The 27160-nt window shown below is 46.4% G+C and overlaps 1 protein-coding gene across 1 annotated transcript; it reads left to right on the forward strand.

Annotated features, from left to right (window-relative positions):
- On the forward strand, positions 1–26477 carry SOX8 (SRY-box transcription factor 8). The gene is made up of 4 exons (XM_086940537.1): positions 1–1169; positions 18045–18283; positions 22700–24945; positions 25373–26477. The coding sequence occupies exons 1-3, from the start codon at positions 778–780 to the stop codon at positions 23437–23439; spliced, it is 1371 nt and encodes a 456-aa protein (XP_086796663.1). The 5' UTR covers positions 1–777; the 3' UTR covers positions 23440–24945; positions 25373–26477.
- The last annotated feature ends 683 nt before the right edge of the window (positions 26478–27160 follow it).

Genomic DNA, 27160 nt, shown 5'->3' on the forward strand with positions numbered 1-27160 from the left:
GGGTGCGTCGCTGTGTTCTGCTGGAGTGCTTGTAAGGGGCGGCGCGAGGGCCAAGAGACCTCAGCAAGGCATCGGCGCTAACATTCTCCTGTCTCGAGCTGCATCACAAGGGACAGCGCGCGCGGGACCAACTCTGCAGAGGACAGCTCGTGCGCTGGCGCGCGCACCTGGCCCCGCACTGGAAGGCTGAGCTGTGCGCGAGGCGTTTGGTGGAGAGGGCTTTCTGGACATTTAATGCCCCGGGATTTCTCATCGAATGCACGCCGAAGGAACCCCGCACCAACCTGGACGAGTTCTCCCCGGAGTCACACCGCTCGTGCTCGGCATTGCTACACTCTTCCATGCAGGACACATCGGAGCCGCCTAATTCTGATTTAAGTGTCTTCATGCTGTCTGCTCAGGCGCCTGCACCCGCTCAGCTGCCTTAGCCAAGGCTTGAAAACTGAACAATGATCTGGGATTTTCGGTGCATCCCATATTCCTGGACCCTGCACTTCTGTGACTTTTAAACGCATCTTCCAGTACTTTTTCATGTTTTCACGTGTACTTGACGGTACTTTCGGACTTTAACTTTTTTATTCTTTCCCCATGCACCGGGGCCATTGAATACAAGTGTGGGTTAATATTTTCTGCTTTTTCTCCATGCACCTTATCCATACATAGAAGCACTAGCTGCAGTTTTTCATCCGTTCATTTCATCTTGCACATGCATCTGGTGGTGCATGACCCCTGACCTCTGACCCGCACTCCCGTCGCCTCGCCTGCCCCCCGGCCCCGATGCTCACCATGCCCCTGGAGGAGCGGGACCCGCCCGGCTGCAGCAGCCCCGCCAGCTCGTCCATGTCTCCGGTCGATTCGGACTCGGACTCGACGCTGTCCCCGCGGCCCCCGTCGCTGGTGCCCAAGGCCGAGGGGGGCCCGGCGGGGGAGTCGGAGGAGCGCTTCCCCGCCTGCATCCGGGACGCCGTGTCGCAGGTGCTGAAGGGCTACGACTGGTCGCTGGTGCCCATGCCGGTGCGGGGCGCCGGCTCCCTCAAGGCCAAGCCGCACGTCAAGCGGCCCATGAACGCCTTCATGGTGTGGGCGCAGGCGGCGCGCCGCAAGCTGGCCGACCAGTACCCGCACCTGCACAACGCCGAGCTCAGCAAGACGCTGGGCAAGCTCTGGCGGTGAGTACTGTGCCCTGATGTCTATGTGTGTACCTTGTATGCAGCACTGTGTGTGCACAGCAAGTATTGTAATGTGTTTACTGTGCATGCAGCACCGCGTGTGCACAGCGCTGAGCTCTGCCTGACCTGTGGCAAGCTCTGGCGGTGAGTACTGTGCCCTGATGTCTACTGTGTGTACCTTGTAGGCAGCCCTGTGTGTGCACAGCGTGTACTGTAACCCATGTCTACTGTAATGAACCTTGTATGCAGCAACACGTGTGCACAGTGCTGAGCTCTGCATAATCCTGGGCAAGCTCTGGCGGTGAGTGCTGTGACCTGATGTCTGTGTGTACTTTGTATGCAGCCCTGTGCGTGCACAGCGAATACTGTAATGTGTGTACCGTGCATGCAGCACCACGCGTGCACAGCGCTGAGCTCAGCAAGACGCTGAGCAAGTTCTGGCGGTGAGTACTGTGTGTACCTTGTATGCAGCACCGTGTTTGCACGGAGTGTACTGTACCCCATGTCTACTGTAATGTACCTTGTATGCAGCAACGCGTGTGCACAGCGCTGAGCTCTGCATTACCCTGGGTAAGCTCTGGTGGTGAGTACTGTGCCCTGGTGTTAACTGTGTGTACCTTGTATGAAGCCCCGTGTGTGCACAAAGTGTACTGTACCCCATGTTTAGTGTGATGTATGTACCTTGTATGCAGCACCGCGCGTGCACAGCGTGTACTGTAAAGTATGTACCCTGCATGCCCCGGGGCAAGCTCTGGCGGAGAGTACTGTGCTCTAATGTTTTATTGTGTACCTTGTATGCAGCACCGCGTGTACTGTATGTAACCCATGTCTACTGTAACGTACACTTACCTCATATGCAGCACCCTGTGTGCACCGCGAGTACTGTAATGTATGTACCGTTCATGCAGCACCATGTGTGCACAGCGCCGAGCTCTGCAAGCCCATGCAAGCTCTGGCGGTGAGTACTGTACCCCATGTCGACTGTAACGTACTTTGCATGCAGCCCATGTGTGCACAGCACTGAGCTCTGCACGCCCCATGCAAGCTCTGGCTGTGAGTACTGTACCCCATGTCTACTGTAACGTACTTTGCATACAGCCCATGTGTGCACAGCGCCGGGCTCTGCCATCCCATGCAAGCTCTGGCGGTGAGTACTGAGTACTGTACCCCGTGTCTAGTGTAACGTACTTTGTATGCAGCCCATGTGTGCACAGCGCTTAGCTCTGCACGCCCCATGCAAGCTCTGGCGGTGAGTACGGTACCCCACGTCTACTGTAACGCACCTTGTATGCAGCCCCGTGTGTTCACAGCGAGTACTGTACCCCATGTCTACTGTAATGTACGTACCGTGCATGCAGCACCACTTGTGCACAGCGCCGAGTTCAGCGAGCCCTAACGAGTTCCAGTGAGTGCTGTACCCCATGTCCACTGTGTGTACCTTGTGTGCAGCAACACTTGTGCACAGCGCCTAGCTCTGCACCACCGTGCGTAAGCTCTGGCGGTGGCTACTGTACCCCGTGTTTGCTGTATCTACTTTGTGTGCACCACCGCGGTCAGTGTGAGCCCCCAGCGTGCACAGCGCCGAGCAAACTGTCATAGTACTGCACTTCAGTATTTACTGTACGTAGCGTGTATGAAGCACCCTGTGAGCATCTGCACCACGTGCACGTGCCCAGCGCCGAGCTCAGCAAGCCCTTTGCACGCGCTGACGGTGCGTACTGTGCTCTACCGACCACCAGTGTTTACTTTACGTTCCTTGTTTAGACCCCCCATGAGCTCCTACCTCCACGTGTTCACAACGCCAACCTCAGCATGCCCCTGGGCCAGCTCTGGCGGCGAGTACTGACCCCAGTATTTGTTGTATGTAGTGCCCTGTGCACACCCAGCACCACGTGTGCACCTGGTTCGCACGCCTAGCACTCATTTCACGTGCACCGCGTCAAGTTAATCGAACCCATAGTAACCTCTGGCGGGGAGTACTGTGCTGTACCCCAGTTTGTACTGCATGCACCATGTATGCACTAACCCGTTTGCACCTAGCACTGTGAGTATTGTACTGAAGTTGAACCCGATGTTTCCTTCGTGTACCTTCAATATGCCACCCTGTGCAGGCCGATATTCCTGGCCTGCTTATATGTAACCTGTACTCCTTCCACGCATGCGCATCGCTAAGCTCAACAAAGTCCTAGGCACGCTGCGCTGGTGGGTACCAAGGTGCCCCGTGCCACAACATATACCCTGCACTTGGAAGGACACTGTTTGCCCCATTCAGCACAGACGGCCACATGTTTGTGACACGGGTCAGCCCGACCTGGGAAGTGTCCGGCACCGGGTATCGGTGTGCACGAATCGTGCCGTACCGCGATGTGCACCGATACATCCAGTGCGCCTCACTCCCGCGTGACCATCCCTCGCCACAAACCGTAGGCGGTAAGGATTTAAACTCTGGCAGTTAGTATTCTGTGCACCGCTGAGTACCGTCAACATCTGGTGCGCGTCCTGGCTCACCTCGCACCGCGTGTGCACAACGCAGGCAGCAAGTGTCTGGCGGTGAGTACGTGCGCACTGCTGGTCCCGTCCGGTGCTTAATTTGAGCCGGGGTTTCCGGTGCTGGCACCGACACTTGATTGTCAACACCGGCGCTTGTGGCACAGTAAGTCTAATTTAGTTCATTATTAATTCAATATTCATTAGAAATGACTATTACCTGCCGCCCAAGCCAGTCTTACAGCTTTGGGGGCCTGAACTAGTCCGACTTGTCGCACTTGTGTGGTGGTTAGTAGTTGTGTTGTTACCATCATTGGTTGCCTAGAGAGTCTTGGCACCTATTCTTTTTACAAACTAAGCACTGGTTCTGTCTGTACTGGACCACGAGAGATACAGTATACATCTTATGCGCATTTTATCTCACCTCGCCCCGCGTGTGCACAACGCCCTGCCCAGCGAGCCTATGGTACACTGTGGCGGTGAGTAGGTACGCCGTGCAGCGCCCAGTACTGTGCCACAAAGTATCCGGTACCTGAGGTATACTGTTGGCATCCGGGGCTATTCGAGCTCACGCGCATCGCGTGCGCACCAGGCGCGGCCCAGTGAGCCTCTGGCGCCGAGGACTGAGTGCACTAACATGGTCTGACGCCGTCACACATAGAGCACAGCAGTACCGTTTCTGTCACTTGTATACAGTCTTGGCTGCAGTGTACACATGGCGTGTCATCCACGTGACATCCACGCCTGCGCAGCTCCGTTGCTCTATAGCAGTGACTACCCCTCGTGTACCCACTACTCTGCATGCCAGAATGTACGTACAGCCAACATCGCCACGTGTGTGCGGGATGCAGAACATGCTCTGTACACACATGTTCTGTGCGTTACAGGCATATTTACAAGCCTGCGCCAGCTGTGCGCGCCAGACCTGAACATTTGCATTTTTTTTCCTGTTTGTATCTTTTTTGTAACTCATGTGATCCTAAATCCTTATGGATCGCAACGGGTTCTTTTGTAAAGCGCTCTGACACCTTCGGGTAATGTTCGCGCTATAGAAAATCGCATTACATAAATATATAAACCCCCAAAATCAGCCGCATTCACTTGTGCTCTGCTGCGCTTTGCTCAGTGAAACACAGCGCCAGTGAAACCGATCGTAGTCAAGTCAGGCCCCGGTCACACCCATACCGCGACTCACTTACCATACCCACTCACTTACCCTCCAGTACTCACTACCATCCTCACTGCGTCGCCCTCTCACTCCAGCACTCGCTTACCCTCTCCAGAACTCACTACAACTCTCACTGCAGCACACCCACCCTCCAGCACTCACTAAACCAATCACGGGCACACACTCCCCCTCCAGCACTCACTCAGCCCTCACTGCAGCACACCCACCCTCCAGCACTCACTAAACCAATCACGGGCACACACTCCCCCTCCAGCACTCACTGCAGCCCTCACTGCAGCACACACACCCTCCAGCACTCACTAAACCAATCACGGGCACACACTCCCCCTCCAGCACTCACTGCAGCCCTCACTGCAGCACACACACCCTCCAGCACTCACTAAACCAAACACTGGAACACTCCCCCTCCAGCACTCACTGCAGCCCTCACTGCAACACACTCGCCCTCCAGCACTCCCCTCTGCACTGCCCTCACTGTCCCTCCCCCACCCTCACTGCACCCTCCGAGACTCTGCCTACTTCTCACACTCAAGCTCACTACACACTCCGCCTCCGCATTCAAACTTTTAGTCTCTGCAATTAAAATAATTACGCACCCCCGACCCTCGGTGCATCAGTACAGCCCTCAGCGAACCCTTCCTCGCCCTCACTACCCGTAACCCGATCTCTCTCACTTGGGCATTTTTCGGGGACGTTGCGGGTGACAGGAGGGGGCTGCCTGCTCCATTTTACCCAGAGCGGCCTATACCGCCCCCTCTGCCTGGTGAAACAGCTGCCTCCACCCCTGCCCCAGTGCACGCTGTTTATGATGTCCCTGGGGGCATCTGACCGAGTTTGGGGGGGGGGGGGGGGTAAGGGGGTGAAACTTGATTTCTCTGCTGCATTCCCCTCTCACATTTTGCATTTACTTGCGGCGAACAGTGTGATTGTGGCGCGCCCGTGGGAACGTTTTATTGCGACTGAAAGCGCCACGAGGCTATTAGAGCCACTGTGGGCACTATATGAAGGGTTCCGCTGTCTGGCAATAGCCTTGCTTTTCAGGGTCACTTATTCCCTCGCTCATACACTTATTCAACAATGCACTCATTGTCTCGTGCACTCACTCTCAACCAGTCACCCTCTCTTACGCTCAGCCACTCACTCAGTAGCCTCTGAGTTACTCACTCATTAGTTTATGTAACACATTAAATCACACTCACTCGCTCCCTCGCGGCATTTTCGCACACTAGCAGTCCCCAGGACTTTCACCGCCAGACGAGGCGCTGTGGCGTGGCGCTAGCTGTCAGGCAGATTTACGAGAACGGGCCAGTAATCCCACGGCGGCTCTGAGATATGTTTTCACAAGTGGACTCCACCCTTTAACCAATATTCAGGGGCTCCCCAACAATAAACGGGTGTCTTTAACGAACAATCACTAGCTTGTGTTCTTTCTTAAAATACACATCACAACCCTGCAAGCGGCGGAGGTGTTTAATTCATGGCGCCGGAATTTAATTTCTGCAATTAAAACAATTGCGCACCCCCACCCCCCCTCCGAGTGGAAATAGGCCCAAGGAAGTTTGAGAAGTGTCTGCGCATGCGTGGCAAATGTAGAATATTTTACAAATGAAATCCTCTTTATTCTTCCGGTAAGGGCCCGTGCTTAGCCATCTACTGAGAAAATACGTTCAGGTATGTCTGATATTAACTATACAAGTTCGGCTCCGACATTTATTGAAAACATAAGTACACACTTTAAGAATTCTTCACATATTTAAAGTGCCTTAAAGGCCTATGGCTGTTTTGACTCTGGGGTATTAAAGAGGCTCACCAGCATATGGTGCGACATTGTTGCATTCTGGAGTCTATTGGCCTTTACCTGCCTGTGAACTGTAAACATCCTATTTTAAAGGTAAAACTAGCGCTTAGAAGCCCCCACAGCGTGGTACAACAATCAGCATACTTAGCCCTCTCAAAAACAAGCTGCGCGCCATCTACGGAGTAAAATACAGCGCTGAGGAGATGTAATTTATTGTCCACCGAAATCGAACCAATATTGAAAGCACTTCGACGCCTGGTCAGAGGTAGTAAGCGCTATATAAATGAAATGACAGTTACAACAGAGCAAGCCGTCGATGTGCCTAAAAGGGGTAGGTAAATGGGGCCACACGGTGACACATAAGTCCTTTGGGTAATAAAACTGACTTTGCACATAGCAAAAGGGAGGCCGCAGGAGGATGAAAACAGAAACAGTTTGAGATTGGCCCATGTCTGCCAAGCATGGGGTGTGTTAATGTATCCTGAAAGCACTGAGGCGCTGACTGACCCAAAATGTAAACACGGCTCTGGAAGAGTCATTGTTCGTTTTTAAGTGGGTGAGACCAGAGGTCAGGGCTTAGAAATCTTCCTCAAATATGCAAAAATACAACTGTACTGTAGCGTAAACCCGTGCCAGCTGGCCCAGTCCCTAAACTACAGATACAGCGCCTACTTTTCAGTGGGCCTTTTTCGGCACTATATCAACCACCGACATAGGAGTTGATTTAGAGTTCCTGAACATGCTGGTTGAAAAGTTGTCAAAAGTTTCCCAAACAGTTTTAAAATAGGAGTGAAAAGCTCAGATTCATTTTACAGCTCAAATCCTTTTTTTCCCCATTATCTTTCTCTTTCCTTCACTTTTTACTTTCTTTCCATATCTTTTTTTCTTTCTTTCCTCTCGTTCATATTGTCTATATTTCCTTTCGTAAAGCCGACTTCGAATAGGCCTCTATCAGAAAGGGAGCCACGAAAGGTACTGCCTTCAACAACGAACCTCCGAAGTAAAAAGCCGTTTGCTGATTCTTTTGCCTCGTTTGGGGCTGTCATCCGAACCTTCTCTGGAAGGCTTGTGACACTTTCTGAAGCGCGACACTGTGCAGGTCAGCGCCGTGCACGCGCCTCGGGATCCGAGAATCCTGAGATGGACTGGTTGGACGTGGAAGCCCATTCTCTTAATAGGGCTGCCCAGTGTCATCTTAAAGACTTTTGGGGCCCCAAGCAAGACCTATTTTGGTGCCCCCATTTGTATTACTTTTTTTTTTTTTTTTTTTTACGTCTTCAAATTTTATTGTTTACTTTTTTTGCTACTAACCTGCAGGATGCCAAACAAACCTTCGGAAAAGGTTTCACACTTATACAGTAGAAATATGTGTTTCTGGGAACCCCCTTAATTCTTACAATGACACTGGCCAAAGAGAGGTAGAGGTAAGGAGAGAGAAGTAAAAAGCTTTGGATAAAAAAATAAACAGAAGTGAGACACAGCAAGAGTGAACGTTTACTTTCATAGGAAGGTGGGGCCTGGGCACTTGTCCACTTGCCGATTCCTTAAAACATCTCTGCCCTGAGCTTTGGTGATATGGTGATACCCCTGGGCACCTCCTGTCAATCACTGGATTCCAAAACTTCATTTACACCTTTTACGCCTCTCTGTGATCTTTTTTTCCAGCCTACTTTGTCATTTTTGTCAACTGTAGGTCTATGCATGCATTTCTTTTGAAAAACGAGCACACATTTTACTCTTGTCGTTCTAGCGTTGTGTAGACCCCCGTGAATATATGTTGGTTAGGGTCACGTGTTTCTGATGCCCATGGATCGGGCTGGTGTAAATAATCCTTCTGCCACCTGTACATCCAGACAGTTAGACATGTAAATATCACAGCCGCTGCCTTAGAGAAGTTTCAAATATTGGTATTGCGTGTGTATATGTATGTATATGTGTATATATATATATATATATGTATATATATATATATATATATATATATATATATATATATATATATATATATATATATATATATATATACCCCTTCAAGAGTAAGTCTAATTATTGAATGTTTGCCAGTGGTTGGGTTGGATGTAACAGATACCATGCTACCCGTGGTTCATAGCGCCAAGCAGACACATCCTCGAGGCGCGCATCTAACAAGAATCCTGCCCAGTTTATGAGCAGCACCGTAATCACAGTGCCCTGTCCATAGAAAGTTACGCTGTCCCACACTGCATTGTATTTGATTTATTTGTACATGTCTTCTTAACCCTAAACTATATTTTCAATGCACTGTAAAAGAAAAGCACATTTTAGTGTGCATGTTTTTAATTCCCCTAGCATCCACTTTGTGTTTAAAATTTGATTTATGATAATACACGTTGTTGCAAAAAGTACATTTTTACTATTGGCACATTATCTATCCCCAACAAAAACACATTTCTCAAAACCTTGATAGGCACATCTGCAAACTCGGGCAAACAACGCATGGATGAGTCTCGAATCTTTCAAAAGAGTGCTGAAGACAATAAATCATGTGATTTAATGCAGCCTCGTTTTGAGTAGGTCCTGGGGTTGAGAGGCAGCCAGCAGCGCTCTGTGAGGATGGAGGGAATGTGGTTGAATGTTTCCAGGGGGTTACCATCCTGGCTGCAGAATGGAGATGGCCTTGAGTGGGGTGAGGGGTGAGTGCGGACCGCGACCAGGCCATGGAGCTGCTAAAGTCCACGCTGGAGAACTCCAAGGTTTGCTAACAGAATATGGGGACCTACATGTCATTTCACAAAAACTGTGTGGCCTAAATATTTTACAAAGGCACCCCCCACTGGCATTCACAGCAGAAAATATGCACCCAGTGGAGCAAAATGCTTGTATATGATAGTTACGCCACAATATGTGTGTGTCCCGCTATATTTTGTCGAGGCTATTCTGGCATTCAGCCCAGTGTAAGGAGATGGGGGGGGGGGGGGGCGTTGAGGGGGGGGGGAGTTGCACTGCACCTGCACCTCACCGGCCATCAACGCTAGACAGGCTGAGCGAGCTGGAAGTCCAGGGGCTGTGGGTAGGTGGTTCCGGACGGGTGTTGTTGTGTTACATCACGTCTGTACAGCGCCACTGTTGTAGCATTGCGTTGCAATTACTTCTCCGGGAGCAGCTGCAGGCCTGCGTGGTGGGGCGAGTCCTTTGTGGGGAGAGTGCTGTGTGGTGTGGCCACTCGCACCGCAAGTGCAGCAAAGGAGGTGTTTCACCGCATAGACACACACACGCCCTTGAGAGGTTGGAGAGCTGTGTGTGTGTGGGGGGGGGGGGGGGGGGGACGGGGAGGGCTCGATTGTGGGAACAGTGGAGGGGTTGGTTTGGGTGCCACAGCTCTGCCGATGGGGTTCAGGGTGCCAGTGAAGCCGAGGTGGTGCCAGGTCTCTGTGGAAGACACTGCCTTCGAGAGAGGTGTATTATGGGAATAGTGCAGTATGAGGGTGGAGTGGACCAATCGCACAGCTGCTGCTGCGCGTGCAGCGAGGGAAGTGCTAAATGATACAGCGCGCTGGCCTCTGGTAGGCTGGAGATGTGAGGGGGTTGTGGGGTGCGGTCCACTGCGAGGACAGCGCGGCCTGGCCACGGGTGTGTCTGTGTGTATCGTGGGCCTGCACTCAGTGCAGAGAGGGGCCTGTATTCGGCCGCTCTCGTCCTGGGTGCAATGCACAGCCCCGCACGAAGGGCACACACCAGAGTATACCTTTCCTATAGCGCACACAATGCGCGGAACCGCCTCCGTGCCAGCGCAGGGTCGTGGGAAGGTGGGTCCCCAGCACCGGGAGTGCACGGAGCCACCTTCCACCTCGAGTGTCACCGTGAAATGGTGAACATCATCAAACTCGCTGCTGTTCTGAAAAAGTAGTGGAAGCCACCCGGCCCACAGACACCCTGAATAAAGCACTGAAAGCCACCTAACTCACTGCAACTCTGAAGAAAGTACTGGAAGCCACCCAACTCACTGCCACTCTGAAGAAAGTACTGGAAGTCACCCAACTCACTGCCACTCTGAAGAAAGTATGGGAAGCCACCCAACTCACTGCCACCCTGAATAAAGCATTGGAAGCCACCTAACTCACTGCAACTCTGAAGAAAGTACTGGAAGCCACCCAACTCACTGCCACTCTGAAGAAAGTACTGGAAGTCACCCAACTCACTGCCACTCTGAAGAAAGTATGGGAAGCCACCCAACTCACTGCCACTCTGAAGAAAGTATGGGAAGCCACCTAACTCACTGCCACTCTGAAGAAAGTACTGGAAGTCACCCAACTCACTGCCACTCTGAAGAAAGTACTGGAAGCCACCTAACTCACTGCCACTCTGAAGAAAGTACTGGAAGCCACCCAACTCACTGCCACTCGAAGAAATTATTGGAAGCTACCAAACTCACTGCCACCCTGAGGAAATTATTGGAAGCCACCCACCTCACTGCCACTCTGAAGAAAGTACTGGAAGCCACCCAACTTACTGCCACTCGAAGAAATTATTGTAAGCTACCAAACTCACTGCCACCCTGAGGAAATTATTGGAAGCCACCCACCTCACTGCCGCCCTGAAGAAAGTATTGGAAGCCACCCAACTCACTGCCACCCCAAAGTAAGTACTTAAAACCACCCAACTCACTGCCACTCTGAAGAAACTATTGGAAGCCACCCAACTCACTGCCACTCTAACGCACTGCCACTCTGAAGAAAGTACTAAAAGCTATCACTCTCACTATCACCTTGAAGAAACACTGGAAGTCACCCACCTTACCTCCACCGGAAGAAAGTTATAAAAGCTATCAATTTCACCATCATCCTGAAGAAACATTGAAAGTCACCCAACTCACTACCCCTCTGAAGAAAGTACTGGAAGCCACCCAACTCACTGCCCCTCTGAAGAAAGTACTGGAAGCCACCCAACTCACTGCCCCTCTGAAGAAAGTACTGGAAGCCACCCAACTCACTGCCACTCTGGAGAAAGTATTGGAAACCACCCAACTCACTACCCCTCTGAAGAAAGTACTGGAAGCCACCCAACTCACTGCCCCTCTGAAGAAAGTACTGGAAGCCACCTAACTCACTGCCACTCTGGAGAAAGTATTGGAAACCACCCAACTCACTGCCACTCTGGAGAAAGTACTGGAAGCCACCCAACTCACTGCCACTCTGGAGAAAGTACTGGAAGCCACCCAACTCACTGCCACTCAGAAGAAAGTACTGGAAGCCACCTAACTCACTGCAACTCTGGAGAAAGTATTGGAAACCACCCAACTCACTGCCACTCTGGAGAAAGTACTGGAAACCACCCAATTCACTGCCGCCTCGCCAGTAGCTGTTACTGGACGCTATCTTACCGCTCTCACTTACCCCACCCAAGGAGAGAATAGTGGACTCATTGCTAATTGCTATCTACCGTATTACTCCCACCCAAGAGAGAATGGTGCAAACCACCCTACTCTCTCCACCCAGAAAAGAATAGGGAAGTCAACTTACTTCTGCCAGCGAAAAGACAATAGATGAACCACCTGACTCCGCCCATCCAGGAGACAACAATAGAAGCTTACCTACCTCCCGACCCCCCCACCACCACCACCACTACCCCGGTGAGCCGTGGAAGCCACCCTACTCGGTCCACCCAGCAGAGATCTCCCCTATTCTCAATATGTAAATCTCACGGAGCAGCAGCCCGAGTTCGTCTATTTTTCTCAAACACGCTCGACACAGAGCGTTTTAAAAAGCAGTGCTTGATTTATTTGTGGGGGGGTCTGAATGATATTCTGGCTCAAGCCTCCCCCTTGCAGGTCAGTGCAACGAAACTGACTGGGCTGTTATGCTCTCTCATCTCATAACCTCTGTTGGTGCACTGAGTGCCCGGAACCAAATTAAAGGCTACGACGAGCCCAAGCCCAGATACGTAGAAGCCCACAGGATAAGCTGCCTGTTTGTCTACGGAGTTACAGAAAAACAAAATACCAGAACAAGACTAAAGTATAAAACAAAGTCTACCTTTTTCCTGAATCATATTTTCAGCCCTGAGAACCGGTCATTCCTTTTTCCATTTTAAAGTATATAGACCAAAACCTAAAATGTAACCTTGTTATATGAAAGTAACAAAATCGACTAATTTTCGAGGTATCCGAAGGATGAAAGGCCGAACCAGCGATGTGGGTTTTAATTTGTGGTATGCAGGGTGTAACAGATCTCGGCAGCATGCACTGAACCTACTGAGCTATTCTGCTTAGGGCCGCGCACTTCCTTGCAGTGCTTCTCAGCCATGTGACCGGAATAGTCAGCGAGATGGTGGCACAAACATCAGGGAAGGGGGAGGCAGACTCTGGGAATAAAGCACCGTTTGTTCTCTGCCCTCAAACTCTGCGTCAAAGAACCGACACAGGAGTTCTCAGTGTCAAACGGTAGCCCCAGCCTAACCTCAGAGGTCGGAGCCAAGAACTGAATGAACCCTTTTCACATTATACGTTATCTCTGCTGCTATTTAGAACAATTATATGCCTAAATCGAAGCTATTAATTACGTTGTCCCACTCCCTTGGCTGTGTTGATGATGCAGTTTAGTGGCTAAATTGCTGATTGAGAGAAGGTAACGTGAGTTTTAATCTTGGCTTGTCCTTTCACTACAATGTGTGATCCTGAGCCAATCTCTTTATTTTAATCAGCGTCATTGTTATTATAAGTATTATTCACATTCTTTTGCTAATTTATATATAGATAATTCAGCACTATGTTGGTGCCTACGAGCAGTAAATAAAAATATGTTATTCATTTAAAAATTCTGGTGCTTCAGCCATGTACCTGGGGGTGGCTATATCAGCAAATCTGGATAGGGTGGTAGAGATAAACATGGCTCCTCTGATGTCAAGAGTAAAAATAGATCTAATAAGAATGAATAATTTACACCTCTCACTTATGGGTTGCACTAATGTTATCAAGATGTTGATTCTCCCCAAATTTCTTTACTTTTTCAGATCGATTCCTTTATTCATTGAGAATAGTTGGTTTAATGCACTAGAGACATTATGCAACAGATTCATCTGGGCCCATGGAAAGACGCGAAGGGCATATAAATATTTGACGCTCCCAAGGGAAAGGGGGGGTGGGGTGCACCTGATTTCAGGTTATACTATATGGCAGCTGCTATACAGTACATGCAGGGGTTGATAGGAGGAAATGGCCTGGATGAAAGAGTCAATAACCTGTCTACAAAAGTGTATGCTACGGTCTTAGGGACAGACGTGGGAAACTGCTTCTTAAATTGTATCGATTATGGCTACTTTAAAAGAACAAGGTTTAAGACGGTCTCAACTGCTGTTAAGATATGGACTGCCTTTTTGAAAAGAAGTAAAATTGGGAAGTATAACAGATACACTACACTCTTTAGAAACAGGTCGTTTCCTCATGCAATCTTTGCAGATGAAGCAATGTTTGAATGGGCGAACAGTGGAATCATCCAGATCGGGGACTTATTTGATATAGAGGGGATCGTACAGTTCGCTGATTTAAGAACTAAATATGGTATTAACAATAGAGATTTCTTCAAGTATCTCCAGGTCAGGAGTTTTTTTAATGATAAAGCAGGGGGGTCTGTGGGTGTAGGGAGGAATGAGATACTGGAAAAAATTAGACTTTCGGGGGATTGTACCATTAGGTCTTTCTATGCCTGTTTGATGAAAGGGAAAACTGATGACTTAGGAAAGGTGGGTAACAAATGGGCGGAAAAACTCAGCGTAGACGCTGGGTGGTTTAAAAAATCATTGGACCTGGGCCGTACTATACTGTGCTCATCCCCCATGCAGTCACAACACTACAAAACTATTTATTCATTGTACCATACTCCAGCTAAGATAGCTAAATGGGGAGGGAGCACGGGCATAAATTGCCCCCGATGCAACGCTAGCGAAGCAGATAGTATCCATATCTTCGCTACATGCCCTCAATTACACACGCTAATAAGGGACATCGAGGGTTTTCTAGATAGATCCCTGGGGATTCAAATCATTCTTAGCCCAGCTAGAATAATCCTAGGTTTGGGATCGGAAGGAGCTGACATACATCAGGAATTTCTGTTTGTCGCAATGTCAGTATATAGATTGACCCTAGCAAGGGCCTGGCTTGACAAAAATCCACCGACACTGCAAACTTGGCTGGCTAATCTCCTGAACGCGTATAATATGGAGAAGAATATCTATGTACGTAAAGGGAAAAGGGGAAGGATATTAGGCCTAAGAATATGGCAACCCATAAGTATTTGGAAGGAAGGAATTGGGTCTCAGGCACATCCAAGAAGGACTTAAGCTTTAATTGTATTTAACTAAGAAACTCATAAACACTGTTTGTGGAAATGTGTAACGAAAAACTTGCATATCTTGTAAAAACAGTTTATTTAGCTATGAAGCATGAAGTATTAATGCTGGAAATTTCTATAATGTATAAAGTGTGTGCAACAATAAAAATATTAAAAAAAAAAAAAAAAAAAAATTCTGGTACTTTGCTTTACCGACCTTAGAAGGATGTAAACCTAGCCTTCACTGCCAGGATGCAAAATCACGAGCTCGGGATCACCGTTGCCCTTAGTCCCCAGGTCTCATTTGTGCCGATGTTGGCAGTGTTAGAAAAAGGCTACAAACCATTGTAAACTCCAAAGCAATGAATGGGAAAGGGCGTTGATAATTTTTGCAACACAAACATGTTAACGGGTTTATATAAAAGTAAAGTATTAAAAATATATCACACATGAACATAATATAAACACTGGATTAACCCCCAACTGAGTTCTGGAGTAGTGTGCTACTTGTCGTAAAGTGCTTCCTCAGTTTGTAAGGTCTAGTGAGCTGTATAAATGCAATCATTCATAATATATTTTTTGGTATCGTTTGAGAGAAAACAGTCTGCTTCTAATCACTATAATACACTTTGCCCAACTTTTTTCCCAATGTTAGCCATTTTATCGACCTCAGAAGGAGAATAGTTTCAGCCAGCCCCATGAGATTTTTTTTGTCTCTGACTGCAGACTGTACAGCAGATGTATAACACAAAAAAGAAATAAAGACAGCATATTGTGTCCAAAGTAGCATAGATGTTCAGTAGTAGGTTTGTGAAGCACATTGTCTACTGTTTTATAGCACCATGTGGTTATGCTTCAAGTTTCAAGTTTATTTATTATGATAAAGGAACTCTTTATGAGGTCCACATAAAAGCAAAGATATACATACAAAACAAGAAGCACATAAGATATCATTTAACAACGATAAAAGAAAACATCTTAATACAGGTCCAAAAAACATTTAAAAAAATGTGGTTATGCATTTAAATACTGCGTCCTTGGGTAGCCCATGGTATATAAAAACAATGGACTAGGTAAATATTAAAACTGTGGTTTACGGTTTTGGCGTCAAATCTCAAATAAGGAGGCATAACCAGCATACATATCTTGGTAAATAATTATTTTTTCAGGCATTCCTTTAAATGTTATTCAAACCAAAAGGCAGAAATAGTCTCAAATGTATACAGAGTCCACCAGACACTGTTCATTGTTCCCGTAAGTCAATGCTTAACTTGTAAAAAAAAAATACAGGTGTCTAGACTTGCCAAATACCAAGGGTAACCTGTCTTTATTTCATCGCATGTCTCTTTCTTCGACCACCCAACACTTTCTGTCTCTTTACCTTCCCCCTGCCAATTCTTTTCATCCCTGTCGTCTTCCTTTGTCACTGTTTCCCCTTCTTTCTCTAGTTTTTTGACAAGTAGGAAGCTGTGTACACCAGGAGTGTATAATAACCCTTCTAAAGTGTTGATGAGGTCAGCTAAAGTTTGAGACCTATTATGGCGGCTGTCTAGACCTCTCCTTTAAAATCTGCCCACACTAACCAGGCAAACTCGACCCACCGGAAGTTGTCTGATTGGTCAGTCCAGGCCTGCTCTATGGTGTCCTGGGAAGCTTGTGCATGGTGTTTCCCTAGTAATGTTATTTTCGGTTAGTCCAGTGAAATGTGTCAAGAGAAGGATCACCTGATTGTTAGGATGGACAAACACTGCAAAACACTTTTCGTTTAAAAGTGGATGAGAATAAAGGATCTCATGTCCGCCCAAATGCTTGTTTCCTGTTCAGGTGCAGCACACAGAACTTGTTTCCTACTCCAATGTAGCACACAGAACTGGTAGCACCCTACTCTGCCTCTGGCGCTATTCTGGCTGCTGCCCTCTGGGAACCACAGACCTTTTGCAGCGTGTGTCGGTGTTCCCACAAACTTCTGCATAGGTCACACATGCCAACATTTTAGAAGAGAAAAGTGGGAGTGTGTTATGTATTGTAGAATCCAATGATGTGTTAGAAGTATATGATGTAATTGTGTGAGGTAGGGGTAGAAAGTGCACAGCGGGCTGGAGCAGAGACATTTGAGAGAGCAACACCCAGCACCTAGTTGGTTAAGGACCTGTCTGCTCTTATTTGAAAATAAACTAACCTACAACTCATTCTGCATGGAAGATTCTTACAAAATTGGCGACGTGGATGGGATGGCTGAAAGAAAGTTGGGGTCGAAAGTTGGGGCTTGGGAGATTCTTACAAAACAGAGATTTCTAAACAAAAATCGGGAGAATGTATTCTTTTGCGGCCTGAATAGGATTACTGTCATGTATGGGATTTACAAGTCTGCTGTTATAGGATCGGTTATTAGAAACACAAATGTATGCTTTTTTTTTTTACCAGTCAGGAGCATGGCAAAAGCGCTATGGCAGGGCAAAGGGAGCATAATGCAAGTGTTATGCACTGGCCTGGCAGTGCATACTCTGTGTTACACAAGACCAGGCCCTGTTAGCTAAAGCCCAGAGGAATCAGATTTCTGCATGCAGGAATCAGGAGACGGGAGACTAACCTTGAAATTGGGGTTGGCAGGTGTGGCAAGCAGCTCAGGGCTTAATTTCAGCCACTGGTTTCTGGTGCTCAGCAGCAGCACTTAATTGTCAACACCAGCGCTTTAGACACGGACCGGTGTCACTATCTGGTTAATTCAGAGAGGAACACAATAACAGTTAATTATTAATTAAATAGACTTTAAAAATGACTGTTAGCTGCCGTCCAACCATTGTTACAGCTTTGGGGGCCTGAAATTATCTTATTTGCCACACTTGTAGGAGTGTGATACTAGTTGTGTTGTTATTATCAATAACAGTGCTGGCAGGGGCAATGTGTGTTGCAAGCTGCCATGGCTTCCCGACGGAAGCCGTGGCACTTATGTTTTTTTTTTTACAAATTAAGCACTGGATACGTTGACTTGCTGTGTATTGTTGATAAATATACAGCCAATACTGCGTGCTTTATGCTTCTGTTTTCCCTGGTATGGTCATAAAAAATAATCTTGAATATTCTGTTTTCTCCTGAAGCCTGCTGAGTGACGGCGAGAAGCGGCCCTTCGTGGAGGAGGCCGAGAGGCTGAGGGTGCAGCACAAAAAGGACCATCCCGACTACAAGTACCAGCCTCGCCGCCGGAAGAGCGTCAAAGCCGGCCAGAGCGACTCGGACTCCGGGGCAGAGCTCAGCCACCACTCCGGCGGCCAACTCTACAAGTCGGACAGCGGGCTCGGGCCCATGGGAGAGGGCCATCACCATGGCGACCACGCAGGTACGCGTCTGGGCGGGCTGTGGTACGTCACCGCGGCGTGCGTGCTGGCGTGCTGGTGAACTCTCAATGCAATAGTCATGTTTCTTTGATTAAAAAAAATTGGAAGATAATTTAAAAAAAATTAAGAGATTTGCATGGGTTCTCGATCCTTATTCTCTGCTTGCTCTGGTTATTAGCATAATCGTCGCTAAATTGTAATGAGAATGGAGTCCAATTAGATTAAGAATATATCTTTATTGAGAGCAACAGGTACGACTCACAACTAGGACAGCTCTCCTCCAAATGTAGTTTCCCAGCTATTCTGGAATCCTACATCCTGGCATCACACAGTTACTATGGTGCTGGGTGCATGCACCATAGCTAGGATACCACATAATGGAATATTAGTTTGTTTTTAATTGCATCGTATGATGCTTCTCTAGCGCCGTAACACAGAGGTCTCTGAAGCTAAACACTAACCCTCTGAGCTATATTACAGCTTAAACATTGCGCCAGCTTATCTTTAATGTAACAAGTGAACCACCATGTCTTACAAAAGGAATATAATTTGTTTTCGGTGGCCTTTGCTTCAAGTTGTTGGGCAGGCAGGCATACAACGGAAAGTTTTGTTCCAGAGTGTAAGTACAATGACAACAGACCGGCCTATGAGCTGCGCTGATGAGGCGTTCTCTGTGCTTGAGATGGAAGTTTACAGGAGGATAACTCACTAGTAGTAGTAAAACTTTATTCGGTTTCGATATTCAGCAAACCAGGAAAGTACATATATAAAAAAGTCATACATTGATCAGAATAAGCAAACATTAATGTTTAAATATAAAATACCAGTTTAGTAAAACGCACCAATACAAATTAAAAATGTAACAGGAATGCAGTTAGAGATTATTTCTATGTCTGATACAGAATTTAACTCACTAGCCAAGAGTACAACTTCGTAATTGAGAAGCAATTGAGACAGAGAAGGCAATGTGGGCTGTGGCCCAGGGCCCCAGGGCCCCAGGGCCCTCTGTTAGAGCCACCTCTGTTCTGTAGGAGTCTTGCCCTGATGGTCTTGAATAATTCTTAAACAGATTGTTTTAAATACCGTTTTCCTTTAATTTATTTTTGATGTGGGTGACGTGGGAGAATCTGTTACAGACATTTTGCATAGAAATGTGTTTATTTTTCATGCAAGATCCATCACATATGAAAAATGTAAGGGCCTCACAGAGATCATTTGCAGTAATATTAAAGAACTGTCATGTCACAATATTGAAAACACACATCACTATATCTGAACATGAGTTGTAAACACATTAGAATTTGAACGATTATGCCTGTTCACTGTCAGTGACCTGGCCAAAGAGGTCATGAAAGAGCTGAAATTGAATTATAATGTAAAACCTGTTCTAAACAAGGGCCCCCGAAATAGGTGAGGCCCAGGCCCCCCCAAATTCTTAAGATGTTCCCACCCCAGTACAGTCCGTTTAAGTGTTTTTCACCCCTGCTGAGGGCTGATGCTACTCCCCATATGCATTAAAGAAGTGGAGGTACTCGGCGTCTTTTTGCAGCTACCGCTTTGCTCCCGGTGCATTCCGTAATGGCAAGTCGTAAGAAGCCTCAGTGGGTTAGGTGCCACGTGTAATGTGTGCAAAAAGAACAATTGATGGACGTAATGCAGAACAATGTCATACATTCACCCCAATACAAAGATCTGGGCCTAAATCATCGTTTTTTTGCTCACCATGCCATTCCAGTTTGGACCCAGCCATATGCAAATCAGTCTTGACCCTGCGCCCAATGGGTGTATTGTGTGTGGCATGCATGTGAGTAGTACGGCTCCCGCTGTGCCCTGCTCAACCAATTCATCCTTTAAAGATGTGCACACGTGCACTGTCAACTTGGATAACAACATACTTTATTTATCACTGTGTGTGATTGATAACTGGACCACCCAAAAAAGAACTTTAGGTCTCACAGGAGCTAAGGAAAGCTCTATACATCTATAAGTGCAACACAAAATACGTACATTTTCTGTCCTATTACTGCAACTACCTACTACCCATCATAACCGTTAAACCCGATTTTTGTACGCAAACCCAGCTAGTGAGTGCCCAGTGGTTCATTTTAAGAACATCTCTTTTGGAAATATTACCATTCATTATGAATTTACCGCTTCCTGGATGACGTATTAAGGGTAGAAATTTTGCTGGGATGCAAAGCCTTTGGGAAGGCCGGATTATATCCGGTTCTCAGTGCTGCAAGTTGCCTAAATCGGCTGAAAGGACTTGTAAGCTGTCTACAGCTTTGTGATGAAACAACAATATTAGATGTGGCCATATGTTTAAAAGGTGGAAAACGCACTCCTTAAATATGTCGAATTAGACAAGCATTGGTAAAGCCAACAGGTCTGGCCTCAGCATGTGTGCAGTTTTATCACAGTCACATACAGTATGCAAAAAGTGGCTTTTTTAGAATGCATAAACGTAAAAGAGTGGGCCAGCCGGCGAACAATGGCACTGAAGCGCACTCCTTTTCAGGCAGATGTGCACTTCTGATCTGGCAAAGTGCTGTCATTGACAAGGCAATGGAGCCAATGGCTACAGTGGATTGACCAAGTGCCACTTGTGGTATGCTGTGGTGGGCTGAACCAAAATGTAATTTGCACCTAAACAGACCAGTGGATAAAAAGGGCTGATCAAAATCCCCCTGTATGTACTTTTATTACTTTTTGGATGACTTATCTTTCGAGACGGCTGAAGCTGTCTCTAGCCCAGGTTTGAAGAGAGACACTTCCAACATAGCGGTGAAAGTGATTTATTGTTACCTGGTTTAGGTCTGTAGAGTGAGTGAAGGAGGGGCAGGAAAATGGCCGCCAGGCCTCAGTTACAATGTCGTCAGATAACAATAACAGAGATTGGGTCTGGCAGCGGGCGAGGAGTGCTGACTGACTGACTCCCGGAGCCTTGCTAATGTCTGGTAACTGTAGACGTGTTTGTGTTCTTTCGGGGATAAGCTCTGTCTGACTGACTGCCGCCCTTCCCTCGCTCCTCTTAAGGCGAGCTTTCGAGCCAAATATGTAACCATTTACTCCCACCCCTTGCTTCGCCTGGCTATACAGCCTCGGACACGGACTGGTTTGTAAAGGACTTGTGCAGATTTTGCGACAGATTTGCCTTTCTGGTGAGAGGAGCCATATCTGCGTTTACCAGGGTCCCGGATGTCCACTGACTGTGCCCCAAGCCCCATGTCTGTTTCAGGTGGTCCCAGACTCCCAGCCAATCAATACATCTCATTTTCAAAATAGACCAGTCAGCCAAAGTTACCTCTTGAATATAACATTGATAGCCTTTTTTAAACACTCAATTTTCAAAGCGTTTCATTTTAAGCTTGTATTGAAAAAACTATTTACTCAATTATTTACTTAAAATATTTACTGCAGTAAAAAGTTTGAAAGTTTAGCTTTTATTGTTAACTCATTTTAACATTGCCACTACTTGCCACTGGTGTAAAAATTGGCTAGGATTGGAGAAGAACTGTCAATTTGCCAAGTTGAATTATTTGCAAAAAAAGGGATTGACCAAAGGAAAAGGGATGGACGAGTAAACGTTTAAAAGAAAATGTTTTTACAACGATTGTAATAAAATATGAAATACACAGTTAGTCATGTCCAATTGTTTCTCGTTTAGTATTTCAAACAACACGTATTTAACACTAAAAGTTTCACATTTTCAAAATATAATTCAAATGAAGATTCAGGTTCTGATGGAATATATTTATCATGGCCATCATTATTTTGTTAAAAGCAATAGTTTGAATGGTGACAGGTTAATAATCTTTTATGTTTCACAAAAAACTTTAGTTAAGCAAAGAAAACGGGAATGTTAAATTTAAAATGGTTAAAATTGTTAGTTGTGTCATTCTAATTGCAGAAAATGTTTGAAGCAGACTTGCTAAATCATTTCTTGATTTATAATTTCAAACATGCACATTAAAATCACATCTCTTAAACCTGCAAAGATGAAGAATTTATGTTGCACGAATCATTTTAACATGGTGGGAATTCACTGAGGATGTTGGTTTGTTTGAGAAATTCTTTCATAAAATGTGTACTTAAGCAGTCAATTTTGGTTTATAGTAAAACCAGTGGACTTGAGGTGCTGAGCTAAATTGTGTACGTGCTCAAACAGAAACTTTTTTTTAAACAGTATTTAAATCCTTCTTAATAATTACAGGTGTCAGCATCAGGACATTTCTAATTCAGCTTACAATTGCAATATTGTTACTTTTTAAATTGTTCATTATTTATATAGGAAGATTAAACCAGAATATGTGGTCTTAAACATTTTCAGAGGTTACTTTACAAGAATTGCTTAGTTGACATATGCATCTAATGCACACTTTTTTTTAAAAGTTTCTCTCTCTGTGTTTTGTTTGAAGGTCAGACCCATGGACCCCCAACGCCACCTACCACACCAAAAACAGATCTTCACCATGGGGGCAAGCAGGACCTGAAACATGAAGGCCGCCGCCTATTGGACGGTGGCCGCCAGAACATTGACTTCAGCAACTTGGATATCGGGGAACTGAGCAGCGAGGTCATCAGCAACATTGAGGCATTTGACGTGCATGAGCTTGACCAGTACCTGCCGCTCAACGGCCATGCAGCCATTGCAGCCGAACATGGGCAGAACTCAGCAGGCGGGCCTTATGGTGCTGGCTATCCCCACCCTGCAGCTGCCGGTGGGGCATCAGCCCAAGCCTGGACTCACAAAACCACCTCCTCATCCTCCTCTTCCTCCTCCAATGAGGCGGGTCAGCAGAGAACCCACATTAAGACGGAACAGCTCAGCCCCAGCCATTACCGCGACCAGTCCCATGGCTCCCCCACACATTCGGATTATGGGGCCTACAGCACGCAGGCATGCGCCACCACCGCCTCCACAGCCTCCGTTGCCTCCACATTCTCCAGTTCCCAGTGTGATTACACAGACCTTCAGAGCTCAAACTACTACAACCCTTACTCTGCTTACCCCTCCAGTATATACCAGTACCCATACTTCCATTCCTCGCGGCGCCCTTATGCCACACCCATCCTGAATGGCTTGTCCATCCCACAGGCTCACAGCCCGACGGCCAACTGGGATCAGCCCGTCTACACGACCCTGACCAGGCCCTAAGATGGGCAGACTGTTGTGGCAGGAGTTTCTTTGTAGTCTCTCAAAAGTCATTTTGAGGTCTTCCAAACGATATGCACTAATGAAGGAGCACGCAAGAGCCGACTGTCGCACTAGATAGCTAAAAGTGCCTGCTGATAGACTGGGAACGAAACAAATCCCTTGTAACGGGACATCCCTGTGCTTCAGACACCTACAAACTTTTGAAGGAGACACATCTTCCGTATACATGTGTTGTCCTCTTTTCTTTGTGTTGAAAAATGACAGACTGTACATGCTGGAAGAATGAAGGAGAACATTTCCACTCCTCTGTGAGGACTGTACTCAAGGCATACACTTTAAACCTCTTGTTAAGGGGTTTATAAGTTGAGAAAGCATATGGAATGCAGCCAGAACTAATTGCTTTCTTATCACCTATTTGATTGAAAAAATCTCGTGGGAACAAACAGGTCAATATGGACCAACTTCTTGAAAAGTCTAAAGAAGTAATTTGTTTTGACTTGAGTGCCAAGCGAGGATTGGCTGTAATTAAACATTCTATTTGAAGTTTTTAAATGTTGATTTTTTAAAAAAGAATCTGTTAATTTATGTTCTTTATTTTGATTTTAATTAATAAAGTAATATTTGCAAAGAAGTAGATTTTAACCATGAAGTGGGCAAAGGGTAAGTGGGATCAGAAATAGTGGAGTTGAAAAGTGGCTTGCAGCTCAGAATATGGCACCTAATGGTGGATCTAAATGCTAGATTGTGCTGGTGCCGAGGGTACGTTATAAAGCATGGTGCAGTTAACCTGTACGGATGCATTCCACGTCTGCATCCGCCAAAACAGTACTGGCTGGATAGCTATGGTGATTGTGTTTGAGCAAGGTTCCGGGCAGCCATGATGGTTACAGAAAAATTCTAGATCGTCCACCTACGCGGTACATAGAGAATAAATATGAAAGCTGGTATCTTTATGTAAAGTAAATTAATTTTGTGTGTAATTTTTTCATGCGCAGTCAGACCCAAACTAACTAGATTAACTGTTGGCCATGTGGAATTCTATTACCATCAAAAGTTATTTTTGTTAAAAAATTTACGAATTAAACAGACATTAGATCAGTTTATATTAGGTTTAATGCTGGTATTTAATAACCGCAAGGCCACCCGGTCTGACTGTATTTTCAAACTCGTCATCCATTTAATTTGCAGCAGCCACCTACCAAAACAGTCTTCTCAAACTTTTTGTAGATTCAAGAATTTAGCTGCAATCTTAACCTCCCGTTGAACTGCATTAGGAATAAGATTTTTACCCTGGAAGTGGCCATTAAAAAAAAAAAAAAAACTCCATCTGCTGAGTAGTAGAGAGATTTCAGTAATACCTGCTCCTTAAGGGAAGCGCTGTAAGTTCTTGTTTTCAGCGATAAACAATGTCTTACCAAACAAGGGGTCCGATTCACACAACTAACTTAAGACAAAATCCTAAACTTACTACTTTTGGTGTTCACAGAAGTTAGGATTTTGTCTTAGGTTTGTCGTAAGACAGACTTAAGACAGACTTATTATTATTATTATTATTACATTTATTGAGCGCACAGCTACCCGGAGGTTTCCCGGCGCTTGCATTGGGAACCCGTCCTGGCTTTTCCCTGTGAGATAGCCCCTACAGGGCATCCCCAAGGTGAAAGCCAGGCATCCCGCCGCAGGGGGGCCGTTGTGGAGATTAAGCAAGCTTAATGCCCAGAGTTGCATAGTGAGAACCCATGATTAGAGCAGGCACCGAAGCGAGAATTATCGAGTCCGTGGACATTTGAGCTCAAGACCCTGCCGCGTCGGGAATTGAACCCTGGTCCCGGGTCTGACCTCAGCTTCCGGGTCTGCCTGCTCTACACCGTGAGCCACACTTCTCCACTTAAGACAAAATCCTAACTTAAGTCTGTCTAAAGTCTGTCTTAAGACAAACCTAAGACAAAATCCTAACTTCTGTGAACACCAAAAGTAGTAAATTTAGGATTTTGTCTTAAATTAGTTCTGTGAATCGGGCCCAAGGTATTTATCTTCTCTCGATGGCAGTCATAGACTCTTGTGCTGGCCTCATGTTTCTAGAAATGGGACTCTTTGTCACGTGCATTCAAAACAGGCTTCCTTCCTGGGCCTCAAAAATTCACACATTTTTAATGTTGAATAGTGGCCACTCCTATTCAAGGCCTATCCTTCGGCTCAACAAGCAATTGAGAGAGCATCTCAGCTGCCTCTTCCATCTTGAGCTGTAAACTATCTCTCCTTGCCTTTCCCATAGAGAATATTTTGAGTTCCTACACCTCTTTGAAGGCAAAATAAAAAGTTTTTAAGAGCATTGCCTCTAGTTGAGGCCAGACGTGGTATTGTGGAAGCCTCCATTGACATGGGTTTCTTTCTCATTTCAGAATCATGGGGCGGCCATTTTGTGAAATGTCGAGTCAGGCCGCGAGCTCTGAATCACATTGTGCATTCTGCCCCATGCTGCCCGCACACATTTGCAAAATCACAACTAACTGTTCAAAAAGCCCACTGCAATAGCTGTTTATTGAGAATTATGATACTGGTCTCAAGTGCAGTTTAAATTGTGGCTACTGGAGACCAGATGTTATCCATTAAGCTGTGAAACTAAAACCTTCTCCACTAATTTGTGTCTTAGATACTAAGTTGTAGCCTAATTTGATTTATGTAAAGTTTACCGTTTCTTCCGGTGTATGCTGAGCATATAATACCTTCATCTACTTCTAACTTGTGCCTTCACATCCTTGTAAATCTGAAGTCGTTTTGAGATGTTCTCACTTGTCATTTTTCTACCTGTTCTTACTTATTTCTGAAATGTATATTTTTTGGGGGCATATTTGCTGATTCGAAAAAAGTACAAACCAGACTCCTTTTTTTAACACAGTCTATTTTTCTGTATAACATTCTTCGCAGACGTTTTCTCTGTGAGTTGCTCCGTTCTCTGTTTCGCTATTTTTTGACTTGAGTAATGCTAACTTTTGTACAGATACATTTCTTGAAATAAAAAAAAAACATGCTTTTTATCGAGTGCCACTGTGTGCTTTTCATTTTGTGGTTAGCGCGTGTCTACACAGAACACAACAGACGGGGGAAAAAAACAACTTGGAGAACAAAAGGGAAGGGCGTGCCAGTTTTCTGCTGATAGCAAAGCAGAAACATATTCACTTTAGGACGTAACACTTCTGTGCTTGAAGATACAACTTTTAGAAAGTAGGTATTTTCTTGTCTAACTATCCAAGCCTGCCTCTGCTAGGTTGTGTATTCCTTGTTTCACTTTTCGGTCCTGCAAGTTTCTTTGAGCAAAGCAGATACTCTTTTTTATATTTAACTTTTTCTTTGTAATTTGTGGGCTCTTGAATGTGCATGTTTGGGAACAAGGATGAGGAAACTGATCTTTGCAAACAAAGTGCATACGAGGAAAATGTAGGGGATCAAAACGCATTAGTATCCCGTTATTATATTGTTACTAGCAGCCCGTCCCGACCTTGTCCGGGAGCAATCAGGCTTCAGGGCCCCTGCCCGCCCCGTGAGCGCACCCGTGGCTGCTTCACTTACCTCCGCCTGTCCGCCGGTCCTCACCGCCTGTACTCCGCTGCTCCTCACCGCTCCTCCCCGCCTGTCCGCCGCTCCTCACCGCCTGTCCGCTGCTCCTCACCGCCTGTCCGCTGCTCCTCACCGCCTGTCCTCCGCTGCTCCTCACCACTCC

Source organism: Lissotriton vulgaris, chromosome 10 (genome assembly GCF_964263255.1).
Source record: "Lissotriton vulgaris chromosome 10, aLisVul1.2, whole genome shotgun sequence".
Lineage (NCBI taxonomy): Eukaryota > Metazoa > Chordata > Amphibia > Caudata > Salamandridae > Lissotriton > Lissotriton vulgaris.